Below are 11,615 nucleotides of genomic sequence, written 5' to 3'. Positions count from 1 at the left end.
TGTACAGTAGGTCTTACGATCATGACAGTTCATTGACTGTACAGTAGGTCTTACGGCCATGACAGTTCATTGACTGTACAGTAGATCTTACGGCCATGGCAGTTCATTGACTGTACAGTAGGTCTTACGGCCACGACAGTTCATTGACTGTACAGTAGGTCTTACGGCTATAGCAGTTCATTGACTGTAAAGTAGGTCTTACAGCCATTACAGTTCATTGACTGTACAGTATGTCTTACGGCCATGCCAGTTCATTGACTGTACAATAGGTCTTACAGCCATTACAGTTCATTGACTGTACAGTATGTCTTACGGCCATGACAGTTCATTGACTGTACAGTAGGTCTTACGGCCATTACAGTTCATTGACTGTACAGTAGGTCTTACGGCCATGACAGTTCATTGACTGTACAGTAGGTCTTACGGCCATGACAGTTCATTGACTGTACAGTAGGTCTTACGGCCATGACAGTTTATTGACTGTACAGTAGGTCTTACGGCTATAGCAGTTCATTGACTGTACAGTAGATCTTACGGCCACGACAGTTCATTGACTGTACAGTAGGTCTTACGGCCATGACAGTTTATTGACTGTACAGTATGTCTTACAGCCATTACAGTTCATTGACTGTACAGTAGGTCTTACGGCTATAGCAGTTCATTGACTGTACAGTAGGTCTTACGGCTATAGCAGTTCATTGACTGTACAGTAGGTCTTACGGCCATGGCAGTTCATTGACTGTACAGTAGGCCTTACGGCCATGACAGTTCATTGACTGTACAGTAGATCTTACGGCCATGACAGTTCATTGACTGTACAGTAGGTCTTACGGCCATGACAGTTCATTGACTGTACAGTAGCAACTGCATTTATCATTCGAAAAGTCCTAACATCATCTCGATTCGCTCTGGTCAGTTTGTTTGGGTTTCCCCTCCCTTTGTGTGATCCATATAGCTCTCTCCTTATCTGAGGGTAAATCCTGTTTTAACTCTCTCTTTATTCATTTGTACTTAACAATTTATCATTTATATATATTCTATGCCCAGAGTGTGTATCAAACGTTCCTGTCTCTGAAACTTTTATGTATGGTCACTTGTTTGTCGGCCTTAGTTCCACTGTTCTCCGCCAGGTTGTTGACTTCCGCTTTCGTTTCTAATTCAGATCTACTTTCTTTTTAGTAATGATTCATTTGGTTTTACAGACTCGCTTTCGGGAATCTCTAAAGGTGGGTTTTCCACAAAAGAAGAATTTTCAAATTTTGATCTACGAATTTACTGCAGACAGTAAAAAGTACCAGAGACGCTTATTTATATATCGTTGACATTTGAGATATACAGTAAGTTTATTTGTAGTACCGTTTATAGTAACAGTTAATCCACTTCAGTGGACACAAAATCATTCATTACATGATATATAACATAAATTATCTAATATGTACAAGTGATATTATAAGAAATATATTGTTCAGTTCCGTTAAATTACAAATCTATAAGTTCATATTTTATAATTGTAAACTATATCTTGATTTTCCCAACATTTATCCACTCTTTATATATCGCAAGTAAACTGACCTTACACTGTTTCTTATTTTAGATATGGTCAGAAATTATCTTGGTGTCTGTGATGGCCATCTTAAGATTTAACAAACTAATCATCAACTTGAAATGTTTATCCATGTACATTTGTATTTGCATTTATGTATCTGAATGTTTCTAATGTTTTATTGACTAAAACAAAGAAATGTTCATACAACATAATGAGGTAATATATGTTGCACAACAGGTAACATGTGTTACCTTAAGCTATTAAAGGGTACATCACAACTGGTTACAGAATATTTTATATATTATAGGGTACACCTCCATGGGTTACAGATTATTTTGTCAATTAAAGGATATACCTTTATGGGTTACAGAATATGTTACCTATTGTAGGGTATTAACCTCTAGGGGTTACAGAATATGTTACCTATTGTAGGGTATTAACCTCTAGGGGTTACAGAATATGTGCATTTTCTGATTTTTTCTTTTCTTTTTTTTTGTTACTCTAACTCAATTAACATATAATTAAATGCCTTTTTTGTATTACAGTATAATATAGTTGCTTAATTTGTTGATTCTAAAATTTTCGGAAATGTTAAAATATCCTATCATCATCCTAATCAATTATAATATTCTATCATCATCCTGATCAATTATAATATCCTATCATCATCATCCTAATCAATTATAGTATCCTATCATCATCCTGATTAATTATAATATCCTATCATCATCCTAATCAATTATAATATCCTATCATCATCCTAATTAATTATAATATCCTATCAACATCAATACAGTATCCTCTCATCATCCTAATTAATTATAATATCCTGTTATCATCCTAATTAATTATAATATCCTATCATCATCCTAATTAATTATAATATCCTATCATCATCCTTATTAATCATGATATCATCCTAATCAATTATAATATCCTATCATCATCCTAATCAATTATAGTATCCTATCATCATCCTAATCAATTATAATATCCTATCATCATCCTAATCAATATAATATCCTATCATCATCCTAATTAATTATAATATCATGTCATCATCCTAATTAATTATAATATCCTATCATCGTCCTAATTAATTATAATATCCTATCATCATCCTAATGAATTATAATATCCTATCATCATCCTAATTAATTATAATATCCTATCATCATCCTAATCAATTATAGTATCCTGTCATTATCCTAATTAATTATAATATCCTATCATCATCCTAATCAATTATAATATCCTATCATCGTCCTAATTAATTATAATATCCTTTCATCATCCAAATTAATTATAATATCCTATCATCATCCTAATCAATTATTATATCCTATCATCATCCTAATCAATATAATATCCTATCATCATCCTAATTAATTATAATATCCTATCATCATCCTAATTAATTATAATATCCTATCATCGTCCTAATTAATTATAATATCCTTTCATCATCCTAATCAATTATAATATCCTATCATCATCCTAATTGGTAGCGTAATTTATAATGTAATACCAAGGCATGTTTTCTAGGTACTTCATCTCACAGTTTGATAGTACTACTGGAAGACATGACGGATATCCCTGTATCTTGTGAGGATCTAGTGAAGCCGGAGTTAAAATGGAATAGAAGATATAAATGTCCTTGGACAAAATGGGAATTCCCAAATGGTATTTATTTTACTATAAAGAATACTCTACCAGATGAAAGATGGAGGGATAGAAGTAACATACCAGATGCCAAGGTAAGTTTCTATCAAGAAATGCAGACAGAACACTGATTATGGTAAGTCATTTATTTAACAGGTTTTATGTCTGCTTTTATGTCCTTGTAGCCTTTCAGCTGACAACACATCATTTGGGAAGGGCAATCATAATTTATATAAATGAGGCTGGTTCAATCATGGGGAAAGATGGGCAGTGTCCTAAAAGGGGAACTTGGCTGAAATTTTGCTTTAAAACTCTTCTCCTTTTTAATGCATTACAACTAAATTTGGTAAGAAACATCATAGGGGAAGGCGATTATGTTTGATATAAATAAGCCTGGTTTGACCCCTGGTGGAGACAGAAGGACAAGCCCAAAATGGGAAATTTAGTTGAAATGTCCCTGCTGTAGGTCTTTGTGAGATGACTGTTTAGGTCCATGTCCCTGCTGTAGGTCTTTGTGAGATGACTGTTTAGGTCCATGTCCCTGCTGTAGGTCTTTGTGAGATGACCGTTTAGACCCATGTCCCTGCTGTAGGTCTTTGTGAGATGACCGTTTAGACCCATGTCCCTGCTGTAGGTCTTTGTGAGATGACCGTTTAGACCCATGTCCCTGCTGTAGGTCTTTGTGAGATGACCGTTTAGACCCATGTCCCTGCTGTAGGTCTTTGTGAGATGACCGTTTAGACCCATGTCCCTGCTGTAGGTCTTTGTGAGATGACTGTTTAGGCCCATGTCCCTGCTGTAGGTCTTTGTGAGATGACCGTTAAGACCCATGTCCCTGCTGTAGGTCTTTGTGAGATGACCGTTTAGACAGATGACTGTTTAGACCCATACTCCTCTTGTTTGATGATACTTATGTTTACTAAAGCCAAATTAACACACTAAGTAATGTTACATCCAGTAATACAACAGTCTTTAATATATAAAAAATTACAATAGACCAATCAACATGTTTATACTGGTATTATTCCTCATGACATTTAGATAAAGTTCTAAGCTGTAAAGTCAATGATCACATCATAAAACTCTTAAATATTGGATATAATATATGTAATAAGAAGGAGTAAAGACAAATATCCTAAATATATCTTCACCAAGGTAAAATGGAAATCCCTTTATTATAGATAGTTTGATATTGTTATCGACGTACATTACAGGACCTGGACATTTCCCTCCCAGTCCATGATCCAGATGTGGACCGGTTGAAGAATCCACCCAAGTCGGGTGTCCAAGCCACATGGATCGGCCATGCTAGTATGTTGGTCCAGTTTGATGGTATCAATGTATTGACTGACCCAATCTTCAGTGATTCTACTGGTCCGCTTCTAGCTGGATACAAGCGTTACCGTGGACCAGGTTGCTCAATAGAGGAACTACCCGTCATCGATGCTGTGGTGATCAGTCATAATCATTATGACCATTTAGATACTGACTCTGTGAGAAAGCTGAATGAGAAATTTGGGGACAAAATAGTGTGGTATGTTCCAAAGGGGATAAAATGGTGGATGGAATCAATGTCGTGTAAAAAGGTTGTGGAGCTGACGTGGTGGGAGGAACATGTACATAACTTGGGGGTAACTTTTACACTGACGCCAGCTCAACACTGGAGTGGACGCTACCTGTTAGATACTAATAAAGTAAGTGTCTTACCACTGTGATAGAAACTGATAAAGTAAGTGTCTTAACACTGTGATAGATACTAAAAAAGTAAGTGTCTTACCACTGTGATAGACACTGATAAAGTAAGTGTCTTACCACTGACTGTGATAGACACTGATAAAGTAAGTGTCTTAACACTGTGATAAATACTGATAAAGTAAGTGTCTTACCACTGTGATAAATACTGATAAAGTAAGTGTCTTACCACTGTGATAGATACTAATAAAGTAAGTGTCTTACCACTGTGATAGAAACTGATAAAGTAAGTGTCTTACCACTGTGATAAATACTGATAAAGTAAGTGTCTTACCACTGTGATAGATACTAATAAAGTAAGTGTCTTACCACTGTGATAGATACTGATAAAGTAAGTGTCTTACCACTGTTATATATACTGATAAAGTAAGTGTCTTAACACTGTGATATATACTGATAAAGTAAGTGTCTTAACACTGTGATAGATACTGATAAAGTAAGTGTCTTAACACTGTGATAGATACTGATAAAGTAAGTGTCTTAACACTGTGATAGATACTGATAAAGTAAGTGTCTTAACACTGTGATAGATACTAATAAAGTGTCTTACCACTGTGATAGATACTGATAAAGTAAGTGTCTTACCACTGTGATAGATACTGATAAAGTAAGTGTCTTACCACTGTGATAGATACTGATAAAGTAAGTGTCTAACCACTGTGATAGACACTGATAAAGTAAGTGTCTTACCACTGTGATAGATACTGATAAAGTGTCTTACCACTGTGATAGATACTAATAAAGTGTCTTACCACTGTGATAGATACTGATAAAGTAAGTGTCTTACCACTGTGATAGATACTGATAAAGTAAGTGTCTTACCACTGTGATAGATGCTGATAAAGTGTCTTACCACTGTGATAGATACTAATAAAGTGTCTTACCACTGTGATAGACACTGATAAAGTAAGTGTCTTACCACTGTGATAGATACTGATAAAGTAAGTGTCTTACCACTGTGATAGATACTGATAAAGTAAGTGTCTTACCACTGTGATAGACACTGATAAAGTAAGTGTCTTACCACTGTGATAGATACTGATAAAGTAAGTGTCTTACCACTGACTGTGATAGACACTGATAAAGTAAGTGTCTTAACACTGTGATAGATACTGATAAAGTAAGTGTCTTAACACTGTGATAGACACTGATAAAGTAAGTGTCTTAACACTGTGATAGACACTGATAAAGTAAGTGTCTTACCACTGTGATAGATACTGATAAAGTAAGTGTCTTACCACTGTGTCTGATCGCCTGTCATTTTTTATATGAAGTACCAAATGATATCTTTATACACAAAGTGCCTATATAGGAGCTTTTGGTCTGGTGAAAGATCCATAGTCTGTTAATTAACTTTGAACTTCTAGAAAACTGAGCGACTAGGTACTGATATTTTGCCAAGAGGTATCTTGAATACTAGTAGTTTACTTTTAAGTTTCCTTATATGGATGTCATTGACCTATTGTCCAGATCAAAGGGTCAAATATGATAAGAATCCAGAACATCCAGGGGCCTGATATTTTGCAAGCAGGTACCTTGTATGAAATTATATAAAATGTTATACGGAGATTAGGTACCTGGGATAGAATAATTTTGATTTTTCTCATATTATGTGAATAATGGCCCTGACCTATTTGTAAGATCACAGGGGTAAAATATGTCAAGAAATTTCATGCATCTTGCAAGTGTAAAATGTAAGACCAGTGTACTGATGTTTGGTCAGAAAGTTCCTGGGTCGGAGTGATGTGAAGATTCATCAAAAACATTCAATGTCACAGCCATCAAATATGTTTGAAATCTTAAGAATATATTTCTCAAGTTATGTAACACCCAGGAGCCTGATAATTTGCCAGCTGGAACCTTTGATGGAATGCTATAAAATTCCTTCAGATAAATTATCTTGACCTATTTCAAAGGTCACCAAGGTTAAATATGTTGGAAGACCTTCCATACTCTTCTAAAGTTTCATAAAACTCATATTTGAGAATCTTGGAAAGAGTGCTAGAGAGTTTTCTCATATAAATGACCTTGACCTATTTTAAAGGTCATATGGGACAAATATGTTAAAAACCTTTGAGAACCTTCTTCTCAAGGCCCAGAAGACCCAGACTGTGGTATGTTTCATCAATACATCATGGTGAATCATTCACCTTTGTTAGAAATATTCCCATTTCTGAAGCATCACTTATGCATAAAGTAAAGAAATAGTTTTGAAATTATACACATGTAAGCAGTGTAGGCTGTCCGGCTGCTTGTTTAATATTTCCTATCACTATAATTGATTTGTTGTGCTATAATGAATTTTACATTGCAGTCTCTGTGGGGAAGCTGGGTCATCAGAGGTCCGCGCCATAGGTTCTTCTTCGCGGGAGACACTGGGTACTGCAATGTATTCAAACAGATTGGGAATAAATATGGCCCCTTTGATTTGTCTGCCATACCTATTGGTGCATACTACCCAAGGTAGGAGGATTTTAACCACTGTATTACAGATATGACAGGAGTGTGATGTTGACAAGGTGTTACAGGTATTGTGTGATGTTGACAAGATATGACAGGTATTGTGTGATGTTGACAAGGTGTTACAGGTATTGTGTGATGTTGACAAGATATGACAGGTATTGTGTGATGTTGACAAGGTATGACAGGTATTGTGCGATGTTGACAAGGTGTTACAGGTATTGTGTGATGTTGACAAGGTGCTACACGTATTGTGTAATGTTGACAAGGTATGACAGGTATTGTGTGATGTTGACAAGGTGTTACAGGTATTGTGTGATGTTGACAAGGTGTTACAGGTATTGTGTGATGTTGACAAGATATGACAGGTATCGTGTGATGTTGACAAGGTATGACAGGTATTGTGCGATGTTGACAAGGTGTTACAGGTATTGTGTGATGTTGACAAGGTGTTACAGGTATTGTGTGATGTTGACAAGGTGTTACACGTATTGTGTGATGTTGACAAGATATGACAGGTATTGAGTGATGTTGACAAGATATGACAGGTATTGTGTGATGTTGACAAGGTGTTACACGTATTGTGTAATGTTGACAAGGTGTGACAGGTATTGTGTGATGTTGACAAGGTGTTACAGGTATTGTGTAATGTTGACAAGGTATGACAGGTATTGTGTGATGTTGACAAGGTGTTACAGGTATTGTGTAATGTTGACAAGGTATGACAGGTATTGTGTGATGTTGACAAGGTGTTACAGGTATTGTGTAATGTTGACAAGGTATGACAGGTATTGTGTAGTGTTGACAAGGTGTTACAGGTATTTTGTTATATTGACAAGGTATCATAGGTTTTGTATGATTTGGCATGTTTTTGTTAAAGGAAGGATTTTGTTTTACTTACTGGGTACTATATTATTGCAGATATTTCATGGAGCCTCAACATATAAATCCAAAGGAAGCTGTTGACATTCACAAAGATATCAAATCAAAAAAATCTGTAGGGATCCACTGGGGAACTTTCAAACTCACAAAGGAGGTATGTAACCATGGAAACAATAAACAAATTGATTTTGTATGATTTTAGTTATCTTAAGAGTCAAGGTCCACATAATATACAAATCAAAAGGTTATCAATTTTCCTGTAATTTGACTAATTTAAACTAGGTCGCCTCAGACAAAGTCGCAGGTTTTGTATCCAACGTCCTTTTGTGATCCCTTTTGTCAGGTATTGTCTGTTATAAGCAGTTAACTTTTTCAACTGATCCTTGATAACGCACTGGTCCAGGATCATCATATTGGGCCAGTAGTATACTGAGATGTAGTCCAGGATCATCATATTGGGCCAGTAGTATACTGAGATGTAGTCCAGGATCATCATATTGGGCCAGTAGTATACTGAGATGTAGTCCAGGATCATCATATTGGGCCAGTAGTATACTGAGATGTAGTCCAGGATCATCATATTGGGCCAGTAGTATACTGAGATGTAGTCCAGGATCATCATATTAGGCCAGTAGTATACTGAGATGCAGGGCTACCAAGCTTTTTGAAATGAATGAATGTGACTTACTTTCAAGTTCACAGGAGTCAATTTTCTAAAATCTTGAAACCACTTCTCGATAACTTGAGGCCCAGAGACTTATTTGCCTGTAGTATGTTGGGATGAAGGGCTAGAATGGTACCATGACAAGGTCACATTGGTCATATGTTTCAAAATCTTTAAAACTCAATTTATCAATAACCAGGAGGTCTATGGTAATGATTATAAGCCAATGTCATGCAGAGGTGAGATATGTTCAATCTTATTTCAAAAGCCAAACATCATGTACCTGTATTCTTATTAGGTCTTAGGGAACCAATAAGGTCCATGGGCCTCTTGTTTCCAAAGGATTCAATTAAGTAGTCAGTAAGTAATGTATCAATAATAGGCAATTTTTAAATATTTTTAATTTGCGTATAATCTTGATGAGTTGGAAATTTTGACAGCAATAATGTTTCTAATGTTCTTTTGTTTATAGCAGCCATTATTAGATATGTTAGTATTAAATGTAATATTAAATTCTACATTGTGTAGTTTTACCTGGAACCAAGAGTTCAACTAAAAGAAGAAGTAAAGAAAGCTGAGCTGCCTGACGATTCATTTGTTACTGTTCAACATGGTGAAACAAGGATGTTTGGAGGAAGTGAATGTCATTCATAATAACACATGGTGAAACAAGGATGTTTGGAGGAAGTGAATGTCATTCACCATAACACGTGGTGAAACAAGGACGTTTGGAGGAAGTGAATGTCATTCACCATAACACGTGGTGAAACAAGGACGTTTGGAGGAAGTGAATATCATTGACAATAACACATGGTGAAACAAGGATGTTTGGAGGAAGTGAATATCATTGACAATAACACATGGTGAAACAAGGATGTTTGGAGGAAGTGAATGTCATTCACCATAACACATGGTGAAACAAGGATGTTTGGAGGAAGTGAATGTCATTGATAATAACATATGGTGAAACAAGGATGTTTGGAGGAAGTGAATGTCATTGACAATAACACATGGTGAAACAAGGACGTTTGGAGGAAGTGAATATCATTGACAATAACACATGGTGAAACAAGGATGTTTGGAGGAAGTGAATATCATTGACAATAACACATGGTGAAACAAGGATGTTTGGAGGAAGTGAATGTCATTGACTGTAACACGTGGTGAAACAAGGATGTTTAGAGGAAGTGAATTTCATTGATAATAACACGTGGTGAAACAAGGAAGTTTGGAGGAAGTGAATTTCATTGACTGTAACACGTGGTGAAACAAGGATGTTTAGAGGAAGTGAATTTCATTGATAATAACACGTGGTGAAACAAGGAAGTTTGGAGGAAGTGAATTTCATTGATAATATCACGTGGTGAAACATTTAGCTGTTCATGGTTTTACTTCACATTTAGCCGTTCATGGATTTACTTCACATTCAGCCATTCATGGTTTTATGTCATGTTCAGCTGTTCATAGTTTCCAGCATGATTTATTACTCTCAACTAGCTTGTTACAAACACAGCCATTATTTACCCATTGTTGCCAAGTTAATGTATCACAACAAAGAAGATCATACCCAGGTCCAAGGTCCTTAATGGAGTTAACTCCCTTACTCTGGTCATTTCCATACAGACCATACACAGGTCCAAGGTCCTTAATGGAGTTAACTCCCTTGCTCTAGTCACTTCCATACAGACCATACACAGGTCCTTAATGGAGTTAACTCCCTTGCTCTAGTCACCTACATACAGACCATACACAGGTCCAAGGTCCTTAATGGAGTTAACTCCCTTGCTCTAGTCACCTACATACAGACCATACACAGGTCCAAGGTCCTTAATGGAGTTAACTCCCTTGCTCTAGTCACTTCCATACAGACCATACACAGGTCCAAGGTCCTTAATGGAGTTAACTCCCTTGCTCTAGTCACTTCCATACAGACCATACACAGGTCCTTAATGGAGTTAACTCCCTTGCTCTAGTCACCTACATACAGACCATACACAGGTCCAAGGTCCTTAATGGAGTTAACTCCCTTGCTCTAGTCACCTACATACAGACCATACCCAGGTCCTTAATGGAGTTAACTCCCTTGCTCTAGTCACCTACATACAGACCATACCCAGGTCCATGGTCCTTAATGGAGTTAACTCCCTTGGTCTGACCACCTACATACAGACCATACACAGGTCCATGGTCCTTAATGGAGTTAACTCCCTTGGTCTGACCACTTACATACAGACCATACCCAGGTCCATGGTCCTTAATGGAGTTAACTCCCTTGGTCTGACCACTTACATACAGACCATACCCAGGTCCATGGTCCTTAATGGAGTTAACTCCCTTGGTCTGACCACTTACATACAGACCATACACAGGTCCAAGGTCCTTAATGGAGTTAACTCCCTTGCTCTAGTCACTTCCATACAGACCATACACAGGTCCAAGGTCTTTGATGGAGTTAACTCCCTTACTCTGGTCACTTCCATAAAGATTATGCACAGGTCCAAGGCCCAATGTATTATAACTTATACATTGCTTTTGTGTTATGAAATTGTGTGTATGTATGTAATCCTGTTTTATTTGAAAACCAAATAATTTTCATATATTAACTTCAATTAGTCACTTGAGGTGTTTAATAAAACAATCTACCTGTAA

At 36.5% G+C, this 11,615-nt stretch overlaps 1 protein-coding gene across 14 annotated transcripts; it reads left to right on the top strand.

Annotated features, from left to right (window-relative positions):
* The first annotated feature begins 1,040 nt into the window (after window positions 1-1,040).
* Window positions 1,041-11,615, top strand: LOC117331405 (N-acyl-phosphatidylethanolamine-hydrolyzing phospholipase D-like). 14 transcript variants are annotated; one of them, XR_004533541.1, is made up of 8 exons: window positions 1,043-1,337; window positions 3,092-3,303; window positions 4,423-4,902; window positions 7,275-7,423; window positions 8,342-8,456; window positions 9,495-10,908; window positions 10,965-10,971; window positions 11,028-11,615. XR_004533541.1 is itself a non-coding variant. In XM_033890109.1 (7 exons), exons 2-7 carry the CDS (start codon window positions 3,130-3,132, stop codon window positions 10,115-10,117), a joined length of 1,041 nt encoding a protein of 346 aa, XP_033746000.1. In that variant the 5' UTR covers window positions 1,041-1,337; window positions 3,092-3,129; the 3' UTR covers window positions 10,118-11,615. The 14 variants fall into 14 exon arrangements, 2 of the variants coding, with proteins under 2 accessions (XP_033746000.1, XP_033745998.1); XM_033890109.1 differs by having other exon boundaries at window positions 1,041-1,337; window positions 9,495-9,576; window positions 10,077-11,615; XR_004533542.1 differs by having other exon boundaries at window positions 9,495-10,537; window positions 10,720-11,615.

This window comes from Pecten maximus, chromosome 7 (assembly GCF_902652985.1).
Source record: "Pecten maximus chromosome 7, xPecMax1.1, whole genome shotgun sequence".
NCBI classification, from domain to species: Eukaryota; Metazoa; Mollusca; class Bivalvia; order Pectinida; family Pectinidae; genus Pecten; species Pecten maximus.
Note: the sequence above shows the minus strand (reverse complement) of the source record. Positions and strands in the feature narration are given on the sequence as shown.